The sequence below is a fragment of the Bufo bufo genome, chromosome 9, assembly GCF_905171765.1.
Source record: "Bufo bufo chromosome 9, aBufBuf1.1, whole genome shotgun sequence".
Classification (NCBI taxonomy): domain Eukaryota; kingdom Metazoa; phylum Chordata; class Amphibia; order Anura; family Bufonidae; genus Bufo; species Bufo bufo.
This window is the reverse complement of record NC_053397.1, coordinates 11237351-11258610: the sequence shown is the minus strand read 5'-3', so window position 1 is coordinate 11258610 and position 21260 is coordinate 11237351. Positions and strand designations below refer to the sequence as shown.

The 21260-nt window shown below is 48.7% G+C and overlaps 1 protein-coding gene across 1 annotated transcript in view; it reads right to left on the bottom strand.

Moving 5' to 3' along the window:
• Positions 1–5387: 5387 nt before the first annotated feature.
• The window catches only part of IFT122 (intraflagellar transport 122), a 50092-nt gene continuing 34219 nt past the window's right edge, over positions 5388–21260 (bottom strand). The window contains 5 exon segments of the mRNA XM_040408365.1: positions 5388–5574; positions 7061–7225; positions 7468–7544; positions 8094–8222; positions 16290–16401. Of these exon segments, the coding sequence (XP_040264299.1) occupies positions 5485–5574; positions 7061–7225; positions 7468–7544; positions 8094–8222; positions 16290–16401 (573 nt within the window). The 3' untranslated portion in view covers positions 5388–5484.

The window sequence follows — 21260 nt, the reverse complement described above, 5'->3', positions numbered from 1 at the left end:
CCTGTACTGATCCTGAGTTACATCCTGTATTATACTCCGGAGCTGCACTCACTGTATAGAACCTATCGTATGTGTCAGATTCCTATTCCCATCACTGCCCTTTAAATATGTCAGCAGAACACAGATTTATGGCCACCTGAGCTGCAAGACATGAGGTGTATTCTGCTAATTATGCATTTGTACTTTCTCCAAAGGTGATTACACTGTTAAAATGGATCCACATTTGGCTGTTAATGGGTTAATCTGGACTCTATACGTTTCATTGGATCGCAGTGCACACGGCACCGGCGCTGCTGCAGAAAGGAAGGTGTTAACTACAATCCCAGGAGAAGAGGCTGCAGCATCAACAAAGCCCCTTTAATTACTGTCCACCGAGCACTTTAGTCATTAACCCTGTCAATCATCTTAAGGGCCCAGGCAGATAAATAGCTCCACGTCCTCGTTCAGGAGCTCACGCTCTGGAGGCAACGATGTCCCAATACTACAACCCGAGAGATCGTTACTTTAGGTGGGATTCAGATGGGAGTATTCATGATTGTCTGTATGTTCATGTAGGTCACAGACCAGCCGACCCCCGGGGACAATGGTCTCCAGGTCGGTGAGACACGGAGCAAAGTGGTGCACGCCCTGAAAACCGGAAGTGTTAATAGCGCCACTTCTGCTGCGGATCCACTGGGTACACGGACACCAAGTACGGCCGTCTGAATGAAGCCATAGGGCAGGCATCTCAAACTCGCGGCCCTCCAGCTGTTGCAAAACTACAACTCCCAGCATGCCCGGACAGCCTACAGGTATCAGCCTACAGCAGGGCATTGTGGGAGTTGTAGTTTTACAACAGCTGGAGGGCCGCGAGTTTGAGATGCCTGCCATAGGGGGAATTCACACACAGCAATTTTAAGAAAGACGCCACTTTTTTTCTGCCCCAGTTTTATTTTTTTGTACTCTTTGATGTCTTAAAGATAAGAATTGCACTACATACAATGGTTCGCAGTCTTTTTCGCATAGATTTCTCTATAGGATCCGAAAAACACAGATTTAATGAATTTAAAAATACAGTGAAAAATGCTCATTCAAAGCAGAGTATGAAAGGGGTTTACAAGCGAATTCACACAAAGTGTACGAAATTAGACAAATCTGCACCAAAAATGTGATACATAGGGCAGATTTAGGTGTCATTTGTGCACATAGATCTGCTCCGTATGCAGCGAACCTAAGGGCTAATGCACGCGGGCGGTTTTCATGGATGATAAACGGACATCCTAATAAGCAACTAGTAAGTCCAGCTCACCTCATGTCCTCCGTGCGCGGTGCGAAGGCAAACTGCGGCATGCATAGAAATCCAAGAAGAAAGTCATCCTGTGGTTGCAACGTCTTTATTTTTCACCTGCAGATAGAACAATACATACGGTGGACGTCCCCTCCCTCCTCCTCCAGTTCAGGTGACATGTTTCCAACACTACGGTATCACCTGCATCCGTTCAGCTTTCTGCGCATGTTGCGGGTTTTCTATGTGGATTCTCGTGCGGAAAAACTGCAGCGTAAGGGCTCATGCACACGACCGCGGTCCACAAAAAAGAATGAAAAAACTGATGACATCCGTGTGAAGTCCGCGTTACGTTTGTTTTTTTTTTGCTTATCCATTGTAAAATTGTAACAAAACAGACAAGAATAGGACATGTTCTATTTTTTGGTGGAATGGACTTACGGAAAGCACAGAGAGTCATTTCCGTGAGCATTCCTTCGTTGAAGTGAATGGTTCGGCCAATGGGCCGCAAAAACAAAAAAAACAGACACAGACAAAAAATACGTTTGTGTGCATGAGCCCTAATACAGCACCAGCAAAGTGAATGAGATTAGACAAACCTCACGCACACTCTACTGGTTTTTTCTGCAGAAATTGACCTGCCGCGCTGCCTGGATTCTGAAATATTCAGAGCGCTGATTCTTTGTGAAATTTCATCAAAGCAAAGCTGAGAACTCCTGGCATTGGCGCCAAAAACTGCACCTGACTCCGGACTAATGTCATGACCAACCTTTGAACTGTATCTAAGCCTACCACGTGTAATATTGTCTGCTGAGCAGCTGTATCTAATCTAATGTACTATACAGTCTGCTAAACTGCTGTATCTAATCCTACCACGTGTAATATTGTCTGCTGAGCTGTTGTATCTAAACCAGTTATTGGCAAACTACGGCCCAGCGGAGCTTTTTATCCGGCCCGCAGAGCTGTCCGGAGGCAGCAGGAGCGGAGAGGAGCGCTTCCATTGTGGAAGCGCTCATCTCCATATTCATCTCTGTGTAGATGCGGTAACACAGCAAAACCGCAAACCAATGCTGCACTACCTAAATGCACGATATAGAAAGGCTATTATTGGTATATAACACCCCTGCCTCAATCACTTTTTTGGGGGGCAACTGGTAAATCACACCAGTAGAAATGATTTGTTCCGATACCGTTTGTCACTCTGTGTAGCTTCGGTAACGCTGCAAAACCGCAAACAAATGCTGCACACAGCGATACAGATGAATGGGTGCGGAGCAGCAGGGGAGAGGCGTCTACCTTGCCCGCTCCTCTGATAGGCTACAGGCCTAGTGCCTATCAGAGACCGGTGCAGGTGGCGCGAAATCGTCACAGGCCGGAAGAGGCTGCATCACTGACAGCAGCATAAGGTAAGTATATGTGTTTATTATTTATAGTATACTGTGGGAAGAAGGGGGGTGGGGGCCCTATATACTGCCAAAATATGGGGGGGCACTATGGAGAAGAGAGGAAGCACTATGGGGGCCCTATATACTGGCACAACATGGGGGGCACTATGGAGAAGAGAGGAAGCACTATGGGGGCCCTATATACTGGCACAATATGGGGGGGCACTATGGAGAAGAGAGGAAGCACTATGGGGGCCCTATATACTGGCACAACATGGGGGGCACTATGGAGAAGAGAGGAAGCACTATGGGGGCCCTATATACTGGCACAATATGGGGGGGGGCACTATGGAGAAGAGGGGAAGCACTATGGGGGCCCTATATACTGCCAAAATATGGGGGGGCACTATGGAGAAGAGGGGAAGCACTATGGGGGCCCTATATACTGGCACAACATGGGGGCACTATGGAGAAGAGGGGAAGCACTATGGGGGCCCTATATACTGGCACAACATGGGGGCACTATGGAGAAGAGGGGAAGCACTATGGGGGTCCTATATACTGGCACAATATGGGGGGGCACTATGGAGAAGAGGGGAAGCACTATGGGGGCCCTATATACTGGCACAATATGGGGGGGCACTATGGGGGTCCTATATACTGGCACAACATGGGGGGGGCAGTATGGAGAAGAGGGAAAGCACTATGGGGGCCCTATATACTGGCACAATATGGGGGGGCACTATGGAGAAGAGGGGAAGCACTATGGGGGCCCTATATACTGGCACAACATGGGGGGGGCACTATGGAGAAGAGGGAAAGCACTATGGGGGCCCTATATACTGGCACAATATGGGGGGGCACTATGGAGAAGAGGGGAAGCACTATGGGGGCCCTATATACTGGCACAACATGGGGGGCACTATGGAGAAGAGAGGAAGCACTATGGGGGCCCTATATACTGCCAAAATATGGGGGGGCACTATGGAGAAGAGAGGAAGCACTATGGGGGCCCTATATACTGGCACAACATGGGGGGCACTATGGAGAAGAGAGGAAGCACTATGGGGGCCCTATATACTGGCACAATATGGGGGGGGGGCACTATGGAGAAGAGGGGAAGCACTATGGGGGCCCTATATACTGCCAAAATATGGGGGGGCACTATGGAGAAGAGGGGAAGCACTATGGGGGCCCTATATACTGGCACAACATGGGGGCACTATGGAGAAGAGAGGAAGCACTATGGGGGCCCTATATACTGGCACAACATGGGGGCACTATGGAGAAGAGGGGAAGCACTATGGGGGTCCTATATACTGGCACAATATGGGGGGGCACTATGGAGAAGAGGGGAAGCACTATGGGGGCCCTATATACTGGCACAATATGGGGGGGCACTATGGGGGTCCTATATACTGGCACAACATGGGGGGGGCAGTATGGAGAAGAGGGAAAGCACTATGGGGGCCCTATATACTGGCACAATATGGGGGGGCACTATGGAGAAGAGGGGAAGCACTATGGGGGCCCTATATACTGGCACAACATGGGGGGGCACTATGGAGAAGAGGGAAAGCACTATGGGGGCCCTATATACTGGCACAATATGGGGGGGCACTATGGAGAAGAGGGGAAGCACTATGGGGGCCCTATATACTGGCACAACATGGGGGCACTATGGAGAAGAGGGGAAGCACTATGGGGGCCCTATATACTGGCACAGTATCTATTCTGCGAATTGCAACAACAAAGCTAACTCCAGACTTTGATGCCTTAGCAAAAAAAAGAGACCAACAACACTGTTGCCACTAAAATTTAAGGTGAGTTATACATACTATGTTATGAAAGAAATACATTGCATAAAAGTTTTGTACAATAACTCTTTATGCTTTTCTACCTTGAATTAAACTTAAATGTATTATTTATTTTTATTATTTATCATTTTTGCATTTTTTTTTTTAATTTAATTTATATTAATTCACACAAACGCCCCATCCATCTACTCTTGGTCCGGCCCCCGGGTCCAATATATGAACCCATTGTGGCCCACGAGTCAAAAAGTTTGTACACCTCTGATTTAAACCCATCATGTGTGATACTGTCTGCTGAGCTGTGTATCTAATCCTATCACATGCGATACAACAGCTGAGCAGATAGTATCTAATCCTATCCTGTGTTATACTGTCTACTGAGCTGTGTATCTAATCCTATCCTGTGTTATACTGTCTACTGAGCTGTGTATCTAATCCTATCCAGTGTGATACTGTCTGCTGAGCTGTGTATCTAATCCTATCCTGTGTGATACTGTCTACTGAGTTGTGTATCTAATCCTATCCTGTGTGATACTGTCTGCTGAGATCTGTATCTAATCCTATCCTGTGTGATACTGTCTGCTGAGGTGTGTATCTAATCCTATCCTGTGTAATATTGTCTGCTGAGCTGTGTATCTAATCCTATCATGTGTGATACTGTCTGCTGAGCTATGTATCTAAACCCCTCATGTGTGATACTGTCTGCTGTATCTAATCCTATCATGTGTGATACTGTCTGCTGTATCTAATCCTATCATGTGTGATACTGTCTGCTGAGCTATGTATCTAAACCCCTCATGTGTGATACTGTCTGCTGTATCTAATCCTATCATGTGTGATACTGTCTGCTGAGATGCTATACCCAATCCTAGCCTGTGTATCTGTTTTCCAAACCTCGCTGAAAATACGAGGACGATAAGCTCATAGAAATGATTTAATAATTTATATAGAATATTAAGTAACATATTCAGCTCTGCTGTACGGCGCTGGTGGTAGGGGCCGGGGGGCACTCTTGCCCTCATCACTGGGTGGTCTCTTCGATGGGTTTCCGGCAGTATGGGCAACAGTTGTGCTGAAGGACGAGAAGTTCATAGTCTTCTGTGTGGAACATCTAGAATACAAGAAGTGTCACAATGTAAATTATATGGGGACAGCAGAGCCGAGTTTGTAATTTAGCCCATCACGCTTTATACAGATAAACCTCCAGCGCAGACAACAAGCAGGTCAACACACTCAGCTCTGCTACATCACCTACATAGGACCCTGAACATCATCTAATAATGAGGGGTGAGGGAGGTGAGGAGGACTTGAGGTGACATGACTTGTGGGGGGGCAAGCGAGTGTGAATACAAGCATTAACCAACATGTCAGACCGGACGTGCTAGAAAGAGAAACTGACAGGATCTGTATTCTCAGCAATGCTACAAACATAAAGGTCTGAGGTAAATCTACACCGATTCACACTTTGTATTTCTGATAGAGCATAGACATATGATGAAATTCCACTGCCTACAGCCACCTCGAGGGGGAGCTCACTGAAGATGCACTTATAACTGAGCGTAAAGGATGATGTATAATCTGTATGTAGTGAGCTCCCTCTAGTGGTGACTGTATAATCTGTATGTAGTGAGCTCCCCCTAGTGGTGGCTGTATAATCTGTATGTAGTGAGCTCCCTCTAGTGGTGGCTGTATCATCTGTATGTAGTGAGCTCCCCCTAGTGGTGGCTGTATAATCTGTAGGTAGTGAGCTCCCTCTAGTGGTGGATGTATAATCTGTATGTAGTGAGCTCCCTCTAGTGGTGGCTGTATAATCTGTATGTAGTGAGCTCCCTCTAGTGGTGGATGTATAATCTGTATGTAGTGAGCTCCCCCTAGTGGTGGCTGTATGATCTGTATGTAGTGAGCTCCCTCTAGTGGTGGATGTATAATCTGTATGTAATGAGCTCCCTCTAGTGGTGGCTGTATAATCTGCATGTTGTGAGCTCCCTCTAGCGGTGGCTGTATAATCTGTATGTAGTGAGCTCCCTCTAGCGGTGGCTTTATAATCTGTATGTAGTGAGCTCCATCTAGCGGTGGCTGCATAATCTGTATGTAGTGAGCTCCCCTAGTGGTGGCTGTATGATCTGTATGTAGTGAGCTCCCTCTAGTGGTGGCTGTATAATCTGTATGTAGTGAGCTCCCCCTAGTGGTGGCTGTATGATCTGTATGTAGTGAGCTCCCTCTAGTGGGGACTGTATAATCTCTATGTAATAGGCTCCCTCTAGTGGTGGCTGTATAATCTGCATGTTGTGAGCTCCCTCTAGTGGTGGCTGTATAATCTGTATGTAGTGAGCTCCCCCTAGTGGTGGCTGTATAATCTGTATGTAGTGAGCTCCCTCTAGTGGTGGCTGTATAATCTGTATGTAGTGAGCTCCCTCTAGTGGTGGCTGTATCATCTGTATGTAGTGAGCTCCCTCTAGTGGTGGCTGTATAATCTGTATGTAGTGAGCTCCCCCTAGTGGTGGCTGTATGATCTGTATGTAGTGAGCTCTCCCCCCTAGCGGTGGCTCGGGATGACAGGATGAGTGGTCTGACAAAGATGTAGTGAGGACACATACCTGGAAACAGGACAGGCACATGGTGATGGAGACATCGGGGAGCAGGGAGCGGTAATACTGCCATTTCAAGGGCCTCGGCCAACGCTTCACCATGACGTCCCGCCGGCTCATGGACCTCAGCACGGCGCGGTTCACTATCACAGGGATGAACTCTGAGCCGCCTTGCTGCAATAATTGTAGAGAAATAGAAGAACTATTTATAGAATGGGTCACATGGTACCATCCTATTTCTGTGGGTGGGGCTAGTGGAGTTAAGACACACCCCCCTGTATATGTAAATCAGGCGATCTGCCAATCTGGGGGCCGCCGTGGCTCCTGTGCTGCTGCATAATTAAGCAGAGTTGCCTTTCAGGGTTCTAGGAAAGCTGAGTGACCCCTGCTTTATATCCACTCTATGACGAGCTCACCTCGAAACTTAGTTTTGCTGTGAAGGGGTCGTCGTCCAGGATCGGTTCGTCCTCGTCCAGCCGCAGAGTCTGCGCCTCTTTAATTGTGGATCAAGGTAATAACAGGGAGTATGAGGAGCTGTAATACATTGTAAGCATATGCACACGGCCAGGGGGCTGCATACAGAGGGGCACCAGTAACTGTACCATGGAGGACAGTACCCGGTTTAGCGGCTTCTCAAAGTGCGAGGCGCGGGTCCCGTATGTGCCGGGCATCAACAGCTGAATACGGGAGCACAAGAGTCTTAGAACCTCTTCTTATAACCAGTGCAGGGCGCCAGCCGCTGAATACACGGCGGGCAGCGCCTCCAATGTGCTATAGGAGTGGTTGGCATCTGCAGGGGTATCATGGCTGGCACTGATAGGGGCAGTATGGCTGACATCTATAGGGGGATATGCCTGGCACTGCTGGGATGCACTTTGTGCTGCACTGTGATACTGTTGCGGTGGAATTTTGTGCTGCAGTGTGGTTTTGGTGCCGCTAGGGAGGTAGTTGACATCGAACATGTTGTATTTGGCGCTACTGTAGTGGTCGTATGGCCCACAGACGTACGGACTGTGTAATTACATGGCCGCAGTAAGGATACCCGCCGAGGACATCTCCTGCCACCTGTCTTTACTGGGTTGACTTCTTGGGGCTTCCAGGTCAATGAGGGACGTGGCCTCTTCATCTGAGATCCCTTCTTCCAGGTAAAATTCCACCAGAGGCAGCACTTCTGCAACCGGAGAGAAAACAAAAAAAAGCTGAAGACAGAAACGTCGCCATCATTACTGCAGAAAACGGGGGGAAACCGGACAGAGGGGCCTTAAGGACGTCAGACTTAGCGCCTAAACCTCAAATCACCTTCCAAGGTGACAGGTAATCCTACAAAACGTGCTGCTGAGTGTGAAGACGAGGGATGAGCGCACTGCGGAGGAGGAGAGCGGCCTGCGCTCCCCCATACACCTGCTGGACGCGCCGCGGTCTCTCCATACGGCCCGGCTGCCATCTTATGAAACATTTTCTGGTTTGGGGGTGAAGCCTAAAGTCTGAGGCTGCACTACTGAAAGATTCTGAGGACAGCTGCTCCCTTTCTGTCCGGTACAGTGCGGTCATTAACTCGGGACGTGCATCCCGGCGGACGAGGATAGCGGCACGCGGGCTGTATAGGTGTAAATGCACGTGCCGGGGGCCTCTATGTCATGGGAACAAATAACTCTGCATCATTCTAGTGTGCGCCTGTCATCTAGAAGGAAGACCACGTGGCACTGCAGGGGTTAATGCCGCGTCTGTAATATAACCCTATGGGCCGGAGGGAGCACAGTGAGACTATATTTAGGGGTGCTCCGTGGGGGTCGCTCGCGCAGAGGACTGTCTGCCTATATATAGCTGTAAATGACAGACGTATCACTTAACTGACAGCTAAACCTTGTGCAGATTAGGAGGATTAACCCCGTCCTGTAATTAATGCTGCGTGGACGTTTCAATGTGTCACATTCCTTTCTTTGCCGAGACGAGACACAGGGAATAGATTGGATTTTTGGATAGGTTCACACTGGCGCTAGGAGATCTGGCGGCCTGTTCTGGCATAAATGCTGGCTGTCGGCAGGACAAAAACCGCTGCACGAAACAGAGGATTTATGCTGGAAAGTGGCCGGATCTCATTATAGTGGGACCAACTATGCCAGATACAGTGAACTCCTCTGCCAGATGATTATCGGGGCACCTAAACCCCATCAGAGTGCCATGGGCCATGTGTGCATGTACCTGTGACTTCTCCTCCTGCACCTCTCCCAATACACAGCTCCAAACCCTCTGCATCCCTTCACACAACCATAAAATGGCATTATAAATGTTACCCAGTTTCATCAGCTCCTGCCGAGGGCCTCGTCCAGCTGCTAGGAAACTAGACGCCTTCTCCTTCTCTCTTGGTTGCGTTCTGCACTGTGGCCCTGCTGGTTCAGGCCACAGCTCTACTGCTCTGAATGCACAAGCAACTGGTGCCCAGAAATCACATCAGGCCTGGTCCCTGTTTAAAGGGGGATCGCCATGCCTTGCTCGGTGTCTGAGGTCCCTTTGTGTTGCTGCCTTTCGTTCCTTGTCCCTTCGATTGCCTGCTGCATGTTGTTCTGGTTCTGGTTCTGACCCTGACTTGTCTTCTGGCTTTTTGCATCCTGACCTCTCTCCTTGCGACGACTCTTGGTTCCGTTCCTGACCACTGTACTACTGCGCAAGTGCAAGCGCCATCAGTCCTTGACTGTCATGGCGATAGTGACCTGGGGATCTCCCTGCAACAAAGTCAACACCTCCTGACAGGGGGTTAAGGGTGAAAACCAGGGGATCCCCCAAACTTATCACTCCAGTCCAGCCAGCCCGAAACACTTTGCGGCTTGGAAAGTCCACGTTGCCAGTATCTGTCTGCAGCTGCCGCTAGGGGGCGCTCACTAGATACAGATCTATACAGCTTCTGTAGTAAGCTCCCCCTAGCACATGCTAAAAGCAGCGCACACTTAATCCTTACACACTACGGTGGGTGGTAAGGGACCACCGGCACAGACTGAGCTCGATCCAGCCCCGAGACCCATGGGTCTATGATGAGATTCAGGAAAGACTGTTACATTTGCAAAATGTTTGCTCTTCCCGTGTTAATTGGTTTCTCATGAATATTACACTGTGTTTATATTGTGTGTTTATCAGGGAGAGGGAAATTAGATTGCAAGCTCTACCGGTGCAACACATATCCTGGAGCTATATATACAAGGGATGACATATACAGAAGAATAATAAATCTGGAGCCGTGTACATTCCACGGGGCTTCATACAAATCTAACGATTACAAGATGTCTATGAAGGCGGCGGATCCTCTGCGTGTAAGACGGTCTCCCCCATAACATAGATCTGGTTTATGCTGAGGATTTGTATACATGTCCTGTGGGGGCACAGACACGCGCCTATAGCCGGATATCAGTGGGGGAGAATGAACAAGAACACGTGAGGTTTCCTTACTGGGCTGTAGCATTAATGAATGAGAAAGTGATCTAGAAACCAGCAGATCGGACCTCAGCAGTGACTACTACCACCCACATTACATGTACATACCCAGTGCTGGGTGTACCCTGCCCCCGGGCTCAGTGCAGATATATACAGGTATTACAGACACATCGGTTCGCAGTCTCTCCCTCCCAGCGTCTGTACGGATTATGTATGGAGAAAAGTATAGGACCGCTCCAGGAGCTTTTCAGACCCCCTCCTCTTCTACATCCATATTCATTAATATGGAGCTGGTCCTCTCCTGGGAAGGCTTTCTACAAGATTTGGGGGATTCTTGCCCATTCATTCAGAAGAGGATTTTTGAGGTCAGACCCTGATGTTGGAGAAGAGGACCTGGCTCGCAATTTGCTCTATGGTGTTGGATGGCGTTGGGGGGGGGTTGAGGTTGGGGTTCTGTGCAGCCAGTCAGATTCTTGCACACCAGACTCCCCCCAACCTTGCCGTTATGAAGCTTGCTTTGTGCGCTGGGGCGCAGTCATGCTGGAACAGAAAAGGGCCTTCCAGAAATGGTTTCCACAAAGTTGTCACCATAAAATTGTTCACATTGGCATTAAGATTTCCTTCACTGGAACGAAGGGGCCTAAGGCCGACCCCTGAAAAACATCCCTATAGCATTAGGGATCTATGATACAGTCAGTTCATGTCAGGGGAGCACCGTCGGCCTGGAAGATCTGACCGACACCCTTCGTGTGCATCCGCTCTTACTGCTCCCTTACCAAACTTTACAGCTGGAACAAAGCAGTCAGGCAGGTAATGTTCTCCTGACATTCAGACACGTCCATCAGGCCGTCAGATAGAGAAGCGCGATTGGTCACTGCACAGAAGACATGGACACTGCTTTACACTTCTGCATCCAACACTTGGCATTGAGTTTGGTAATGGAAGGCTTGCATGCAGCAGCCATGGAACTCATGTCATGAAGCTTTCGGTACAGCACAATTTTTGTACCGATTTTGATGGCAGAGGAAGTCTGGACTGTATGAAACTCCTGCTGCTCCAATGATCAGAACGTGTGGTTCGATACTAATCTCCATATAGTGTACATGTCTCTCCCAGTCTCTGCAGTCATATTATACTGTCTCTCCCAGTCTCTGCAGTCATATTATACTGTCTCTCTCAGTCTCTGCAGTCATATTATACTGTCTCTCCCAGTCTCTGCAGTGATATTATACTGTCTCTCTCAGTCTCTGCAGTGATATTATACTGTCTCTCCCAGTCTCTGCAGTGATATTATACTGTCTCTCCCAGTCTCTGCAGTGATATTATACTGTCTCTCCCCAGTCCCTGCAGTGATATTATACTGTCTCTCCCAGTCCCTGCAGTGATATTATGCTGTCTCTCCCAGTCTCTGCAGTGATATTATACTGTCTCTCCCAGTCTCTGCAGTGATATTATACTGTCTCTCCCAGTCTCTGCAGTGATATTATACTGTCTCTCCCAGTCTCTGCAGTGATATTATACTGTCTCTCCCAGTCTCTGCAGTGATATTATACTGTCTCTCCCAGTCCCTGCAGTGATATTATGCTGTCTCTCCCAGTCTCTGCAGTGATATTATACTGTCTCTCCCAGTCCCTGCAGTGATATTATACTGTCTCTCCCAGTCTCTGCAGTGATATTATACTGTCTCTCCCAGTCTCTGCAGTGATATTATACTGTCTCTCCCAGTCTCTGCAGTCATATTATACTGTCTCTCTCAGTCTCTGCAGTGATATTATACTGTCTCTCCCAGTCTCTGCAGTGATATTATACTGTCTCTCCCAGTCTCTGCAGTCATATTATACTGTCTCTCCCAGTCCCTGCAGTGATATTATGCTGTCTCTCCCAGTCTCTGCAGTGATATTATACTGTCTCTCCCAGTCTCTGCAGTGATATTATACTGTCTCTCCCAGTCTCTGCAGTCATATTATACTGTCTCTCGCAGTCTCTGCAGTCATATTATACTGTCTCTCCCAGTCTCTGCAGTGATATTATACTGTCTCTCCCAGTCCCTGCAGTGATATTATGCTGTCTCTCCCAGTCTCTGCAGTGATATTATACTGTCTCTCCCAGTCTCTGCAGTCATATTATACTGTCTCTCCCAGTCTCTGCAGTCATATTATACTGTCTCTCCCAGTCTCTGCAGTCATATTATACTGTCTCTCCCAGTCTCTGCAGTGATATTATACTGTCTCTCCCAGTCTCTGCAGTGATATTATACTGTCTCTCCCAGTCTCTGCAGTGATATTATACTGTCTCTCCCAGTCTCTGCAGTGATATTATACTGTCTCTCCCAGTCATATTATACTGTCTCTCCCAGTCTCTGCAGTGATATTATACTGTCTCTCCCAGTCTCTGCAGTGATATTATACTGTCTCTCCCAGTCTCTGCAGTCATATTATACTGTCTCTCCCAGTCTCTGCAGTGATATTATACTGTCTCTCCCAGTCTCTGCAGTCATATTATACTGTCTCTCCCAGTCTCTGCAGTCATATTATACTGTCTCTCCCAGTCTCTGCAGTCATATTATACTGTCTCTCACAGTCTCTGCAGTCATATTATACTGTCTCTCCCAGTCTCTGCAGTCATATTATACTGTCTCTCCCAGTCTCTGCAGTCATATTATACTGTCTCTCCCAGTCCCTGCAGTGATATTATACTGTCTCTCCCAGTCTCTGCAGTCATATTATACTGTCTCTCCCAGTCTCTGCAGTCATATTATACTGTCTCTCCCCAGTCTCTGCAGTCATATTATACTGTCTCTCCCAGTCTCTGCAGTGATATTATACTGTCTCTCCCAGTCTCTGCAGTGATATTATACGGTCTCTCCCCAGTCCCTGCAGTGATATTATACGGTCTCTCCCAGTCCCTGCAGTGATATTATACAGTCTCTCCCAGTCCCTGCAGTCATATTATACTGTCTCTCACAGTCTCTGCTGTGATATTATACTGTCTCTCCCAGTCTCTGCAGTGATATTATGCTGTCTCTCCCCAGTCCCTGCAGTGATATTATACGGTCTCTCCCAGTCTCTGCAGTGATATTATACTGTCTCTCTCAGTCTCTGCAGTGATATTATACTGTCTCTCTCAGTCTCTGCAGTGATATTATACTGTCTCTCTCAGTCTCTGCAGTGATATACTGTCTCTCTCAGTCTCTGCAGTGATATTATACTGTCTCTCTCAGTCTCTGCAGTGATATTATGCTGTCTCTCTCAGTCTCTGCAGTGATATTATGCTGTCTCTCCCAGTCTCTGCAGTGATATTATACGGTCTCTCCCAGTCTCTGCAGTGATATTATACTGTCTCTCCCAGTCTCTGCAGTGATATTATACTGTCTCTCCCAGTCTCTGCAGTGATATTATACTGTCTCTCCCAGTCTCTGCAGTGATATTATGCTGTCTCTCCCAGTCTCTGCAGTGATATTATACGGTCTCTCCCAGTCTCTGCAGTGATATTATACTGTCTCTCCCAGTCTCTGCAGTGATATTATACTGTCTCTCCCAGTCTCTGCAGTGATATTATGCTGTCTCTCTCAGTCTCTGCAGTGATATTATGCTGTCTCTCTCAGTCTCTGCAGTGATATACTGTCTCTCTCAGTCTCTGCAGTGATATTATGCTGTCTCTCCCACTGCCTGCAGATATCTACAGTGAGGAACAGAAGTATTTGAACACCCTGCAATTTTGCAAGTTCTCCCACTTAGAAATCATGGAGGGGTCTGAAATTCACATTGTAGGTGCATTCCCATCTGAGAGACAGAATAAATAAAAAAATAATAATAATAATAATAATAATAATAATCAGGAAATCACATTAAAAATCATACAAAGAGGACCTTTCACTACAATAAAAAAAATCTAAACTAAGCATACAGACATGTAGAGCGGCGCCCAAGGATCTCCCTGCACTTACTATTATCCCTGGGCGCCGCTCCGTTCTCCCGGTATAGGCTCCGGTAGATTCAGATTTTCGGCTCAACTGGGTGGAGCCTGCCGGCGTCTCCTTCTCCCAGGCTGTAGCGCTGGCCAATCGCAGTGCTCAGCTCATAGCCGGAGAGGGTTTTTTTTTCTCTCAGGCTATGAGCTGAGCGCTGTGATTGGCCAGCGCTACAGCCTGGGAGAAGGAGACGCCGGCAGGCTCCTCCTAGTTGAGCCAAAAATGTGAAGCTACCGGAGCCTATACCGGGAGACCGGAGCAGCGCCCAGGGATTATAGTAAGTGCAGGGAGATCCCTGGGCGCCGCTCTCCATGTCTGTATGCTTAGTTTAGATTTTTTATTGTAGCGAAAGGTCCTCTTTAAAGAATGTATTTGCCTTGCTCTGCTGAACATAAGTATTTGAACACCTGAGAAAATCCGTGTTAATATTTGGTACAGAAACCTTTGTTTGCAGTTCCAGAGGTCAAACGTTTGCTGTACCTCTCTACCAGGTTTGCACACACGGCAGCAGGGATGTTGTCCCACTCCTCCACACAGATCTCCTCTAGATCTGTCAGGTTTCGGGGCTGTCGCTGAGCAACACAGAGTTTCAGCTCCCTCCAAAGATGTTCTATTGAATTTAGGTCTGGAGACGGGCTAGGCCACCCCAGAACCTTGATATGCTTCTTACGGAGCCGCTCCTTGGTTATCCTGGCTGTGTGCTTCGGGTCGTTGCCATGTTGGAAGACCCAGCCACGACCCATCTTCAATGCTCTGACGGAGGGAAGGAGGTTGTTGCTCAAAATCTCACAATAAATGGCCCCATTCATCCTCCTCTTAATACAGTGCAGTCGTCCTGTCCCCTTTGCAGAAAAGCACCCCCAAAGCATGATGTTACCCCCCCCCCCCATGCTTCACAGTAGGGATGGTGTTCTTGGGATGCAACTCATCCTTCTTTTTCCTCCAAACACGACGAGTGAAGTTTAGACCAAAAAGTTCTTCTTTGGTCTCATCTGACCACATGACTTTCTCCCCGGCCTCCTCTGGATCATCCAGATGGTCATTGGCAAACTTGAGCAGGGGAACCTTCCGTGCAATGCATGATTTGAAACCGTGACGGCGTAGTGTTCTACCGACAGTGACCTCTGAAACTGTGGTCCCAGCTCTCTTCATGTCATTGACCAGCTTCTCCCTTGTAGTTCTGGGCTGATTCCTCACATTTCTTATCATCAGTAATTCCCAACGAGGTGAGATCTTGCATGGAGCCGCGGTCCGAGGGAGACTCTTCCATTTTCTAACAATTGCTCCAACAGTTGATCTATTGTCACCAAGCTGCTTGGCAATTGCCCCGTAGCCTTGTGGAGGCCCACACTTTTGTCTCTGGTGTCTTCTGACAGCTCTTTGGTCTTGCCCATGGTAGTAGTTGGCGTCTGACTGACTGTGGGGTGGACAGGTGTCTTTAAAGAGCTCAGACAGGTGCTACTAAGTTAGATTAATGAGTGGAGTAGAGGTGGACTTTTTAAAGACACAGTAACAGGTCTTTGAGAGCCAGAATTCTTGCTGTTTCTCAGGTGTCCAAATACTTATGTTCAGCAGTGCAAGACAAAGAAATTCTTTAAAAATCATACAATGTGATTTCCTGATTTTTTTTATTTTATTCTATCTCTCTGAGTGGGAATGCACCTACAATGTGAATTTCAGACCCCTCCATGATTTCTAAGTGGGAGAACTTGCAAAATCGCAGGGTGTTCAAATACTTCTGTTCCTCACTGTATATATATTCTCCACCATTTCTGCCATGCAGTGCCTATAGTGATATATACTATAACGTCGCCTTTTCCAGACCAGCTCAGGTAAACTCACCATAGGAGGATGCAGAGAAGATAAACCTCTGCCTGCAGTTGATGCAGACGTTCCCCAGGTTGTTCAGGAAAGGATTGTTGGTTGAGCATCGGTAACACATGGGGACGAGCTCCTGTGGGAAGAAGACATGAGAAATGAGGGAGAGCCCAGCAATGTGTGTGCGGTACCTGCACAACACCCGTCATATAATGTATGGCGGCAGTATACTTACAAGGGGTGTTCAATAAGTTATCTACCCCAGCATGTTCTGTCAGTGATAGAAAGCTGAGCTTGTCTGTGCAGGTTGAGACATGTCTGGACATACACACACAGTAGCAGTTCAGTCTGATGAAAGCATTGGAAGTGACAGGATGGCAAGTGCAGTACAATGCGGGTCTACAAAGAAAGGGAGGGATTTGGAGCTTCGTTCCATGATTAAATTCCTTACAAAAGGAAGAAAAGAAGCCAAAAGAAATCCATGAAAGGATGATTGCTGTATAAGGTGACGATGCACCTTCCTATTACCGAGTAAAGTTCTGGGCCAAGCAGTTTACATGGGGTAGGGAATCAATTGAAGATGACCCGTCAAAGCATCTTCAGAGGAAATGTGCCGTAAAGTGGAGGCCATGATTTTGGAAGATCGTCGGGGTCCAGAGGCGGATTGGGAAGTTAAAGTGGCCCTGGAAAAAAAAAACTAAAAGTGGCTCCATGTTGTAGGTGGGTCCAAATTGACAGAAGACGGGCCAAAACATGTAGACTGGGACAACTGAAGTAGGCCGGGCCTGCAATACTGTAGTGCAGCACAGAATACTGCCCCAGCAGAACCAAATACCACAGGGCAGTACAAAATACTGCCGCCCCAGCCACAGTCCCCAACTGTATCACCGTCATGAGGACGGTAATACAGTTGAGTTCAGAAGGGCACCTGCGGCCGTTGAGCACCAGATCATTATGTACCTGGGCTACGGCCATCAAAAGTGCTTGAGTGGCCCCCTGGGCATCAGCCCATCAAGAGATTTCCCTATAGAGACTATGGCCAATCCCGCCCCTGGTCGGGTGAAAGTCAGTGTTATTACTCATGAATTAGGCACAGTTTCGAGGATAATCATGATGTTTTGATGATGTCAAAGGTCAGTTTCTGGTGGGTGCCACGAATGTTGACTCCTGAGCAAAAAACTTGTCACCAGCAATTTAGCCAAGAGAATTTAGACGCGCTTAGAGAAAATGCAGGAGACTTCTATTATCAAATTATTACGGGTGATGAAACATGGGTCCACCACCATGATCCTGAGATTAAACAAGATTCCATGCAATGGAAGCACAAGGGTAACCAACTCCAAAGAAATGTTGTGTGCAGTCGTCAGCTGGAAAGATCATGGCAGCAGTTTTTCGGGATACAGAAGGTGTTTTATTACTAGAATTCATGCCACACAAAACAACAATTACTGGAGACACCTCTACTTCAACCATGAAGGCATTACATGATGCAATCAAAGAGAAACGCCGTGGGAAGTTGTCGGCAGGTGTTGCTGCTTCACAACAATGCGCCAGCTTACAAGTCTCGCAAATCACAAGGGACTGCGGCTTCGTGAAGCTTAACTGTCCGCCCTACAGTCCAGGCCTGGCTCCCGGTCATTAACCGTCCGCCCTACAGTCCAGGCCTGGCTCCCAGTCATTAACCGTCCGCCCTACAGTCCAGGCCTGGCTCCCAGTCATTAACCGTCCGCCCTACAGTCCAGGCCTGGCTCCCGGTCATTAACCGTCCGCCCTACAGTCCAGGCCTGGCTCCCAGTCATTAACCGTCCGCCCTACAGTCCAGGCCTGGCTCCCAGTCATTAACCGTCCGCCCTACAGTCCAGGCCTGGCTCCCAGTCATTAACCACCCTGGCTCCCAGTCATTAACCAGCGTTTTTGCTGATCCCTGCCGGCCAGGCCTGGCTCCCAGTCATTACCCACCTTACAGTCCAGGTCTGGCTCCCAGTCATTAACCACCCTACAGGCCAGGCCTGGCTCCCAGTCATTAACCACCCTATAGGCCAGGCCTGGCTCCCAGTCATTAACCACCCTATAGGCCAGGCCTGGCTCCCAGTCATTAACCACCCTATAGGCCAGGCCTGGCTCCCAGTCATTAACCGTCCGGCCTTCAGTCCAGGCCTGGCGCCCAGTTATTAACCGTCCGCCCTACAGTCCAGGCCTGGCTCCCAGTCATTAACCGTCCGCCCTACAGTCCAGGCCTGGCTCCCAGTCATTAACCGTCCGCCCTACAGTCCAGGCCTGGCTCCCAGTCATTAACCACCCTGGCTCCCAGTCATTAACCAGCGTTTTTGCTGATCCCTGCCGGCCAGGCCTGGCTCCCAGTCATTAACCACCTTACAGTCCAGGTCTGGCTCCCAGTCATTAACCACCCTACAGGCCAGGCCTGGCTCCCAGTCATTAACCACCCTACAGGCCAGGCCTGGCTCCCAGTCATTAACCACCCTACAGGCCAGGCCTAGCTCCCAGTCATTAACCACCCTACAGGCCAGGCCTGGCTCCCAGTCATTAACCACCCTACAGGCCAGGCCTGGCTCCCAGTCATTAACCACCCTAAAGGCCAGGCCTGGCTCCCAGTCATTAACCACCCTATAGGCCAGGCCTGGCTCCCAGTCATTAACCACCCTATAGGCCAGGCCTGGCTCCCAGTCATTAACCGTCCGGCCTACAGTCCAGGCCTGGCGCCCAGTCATTAACCACCCTATAGGCCAGGCCTGGCTCCCAGTCATTAACCGTCCGCCCTACAGTCCAGGCCTGGCTCCCAGTCATTAACTGTCCGCCCTACAGTCCAGGCCTGGCTCCCAGTCATTAACCACCCTATAGGCCAGGCCTGGCTCCCAGTCATTAACCGTCCGCCCTATAGGCCAGGCCTGGCTCCCAGTCATTAACCACCCTACAGGCCAGGCCTGGCTCCCAGTCATTAACCACCCTATAGGCCAGGCCTGGCTCCCAGTCATTAACCACCCTATAGGCCAGGCCTGGCTCCCAGTCATTAACCGTCCGGCCTACAGTCCAGGCCTGGCGCCCAGTCATTAACCACCCTATAGGCCAGGCCTGGCTCCCAGTCATTAACCGTCCGCCCTATAGGCCAGGCCTGGCTCCCAGTCATTAACCACCCTACAGGCCAGGCCTGGCTCCCAGTCATTAACCACCCTATAGGCCAGGCCTGGCTCACAGTCATTACTTTCTCTTTCGGAACCTGAAGAAATGTCTGCGTGGAGAACGATTTACTGATGATAATGCAGTCAGAGGGGCGGTAAGAAGGTTCCTTCAACAGCAAGACGTCTCCTATTCTGAGGGCATCTGATCAATGGAGGCGAAGTGTGTTGAAGTCAAGGGGGATTACATTGAAAAGTAATAAGTAAAAGTTTTTCCGAAAATTCATTGAACCCCCCCCCCCCCCCCCCCCCTCGTATTACAGATCATCAGCTGTCATAACACCTGGCCCGGAAGTCTCTCCAATGATCGGGAGGCACTTCCCGCTGTAATTACTTACTGCCATGTGTCGTCTGCTGCCAGACTGGTCTGACATGTTTATCCCAATAGCCATGATACACACGTGATCTTATCGTTCAGGGGCACACAGTGCTGCTCCTTTTTTGGCCTCTTTTGCAGGAAGACTGCACCGATGCATCCCATAGACGGGTGCAGATAAACCCGTAGTTGTCAATTTCAATGTCTGGGCTTAGCAATGAAGAAGGATGGCCGTTCATCTCCCCCTCTAGAGTCAGGAGACTACTACTCCTGCTGACCGGCGTCACTGACCAGACATGCCAAGGGTGAGATGAACGGCTCTGGAGGGTTATAACAATGGTTCAACATTTGCTGCAAATCATTCATTACATCCAAACGTAGAAACAGAGCCACGTGGGGCATCTTACCCAGGTCCACTATTGAGATCTATATTACACAGGATGATGGGGTAAGTAGTTCCCGTGGAATCAATTCAATCAGTTAAATCAGCAAATGATGGCTGCTCCTATAGGAAAACAACAACTCTCATCGTGCCCGTCATGTCAGGCTGCTCCGGAGCTTGTTCTCTGCAGCCTGATATTATAGAGCCACATATGAAAGCGCACAAATCTCCATATAAATCAGAAACCGCAGTCGGGACCTTGGACGTAGCGTTACTACGAGACGCAGGCCGCACCGCAGCGGTTCTTTATGACCTTAAAAATCTCCTGTGTAATTCTCTGGCAACTGGGAACGCTTACTGGAAACAGATGTGCACTTCTGCAAAAATTAACCCCCTCCCTGCCATGGCCTAATTACATAATGATTTATTCTAGGTGAGCTCCAGCCGTTTATTTTGCTAAGTGCGGCACAGATGACAGTGTTTACGTTAGCATTAAACAGGCCCTTTAACATCATAAAGCCGGGAAGCGTGCAGATCCGTGAAAGACGATTCACGTCCCCGCTCTGACCTTAGTTAAAGGATAGGGAGCCTTTCACTTTTTGTGAGCCTCATGGAGGACGTTACCGCTGCACATGAGATTGTCTGTGCATGTTGCAACCAATTTTTGCATCTAAATCTTAAAATAGCAAATCGATTTATGTATGCAGCTCCTATGCAAACCTATGTCTGGCTGGACAACCCAATAAGAGTGTAGCTGCAATTTTACATATTATAGCAAAGGTATACAGTTCAGCAAAATGCAAGCGAGCTGCGGTCATCACCAGAGAGAAAGAAATCCACAGCACCCATAGTCACAGCCTGACTCCATGTCTGCCATCCTGTTCCATGTGGAGGGACCTCTGTAAGTGAAGGAGATAACGCGCCGTCTGACAATGTGAAGAATAGGAGCAGCTGGTAGTATGGTGCCCCCTTGTGGTCAGGCGTTACTGCTACATAGTAGGGATGCTCAACCTGCGGCCCTCCAGCTGTTGTAAAACTACAACTCCCACCAGGCCCTTCTGTAGGCTGATAGCTGTAGGATGTCCGGGAATTATGGGAGTTGT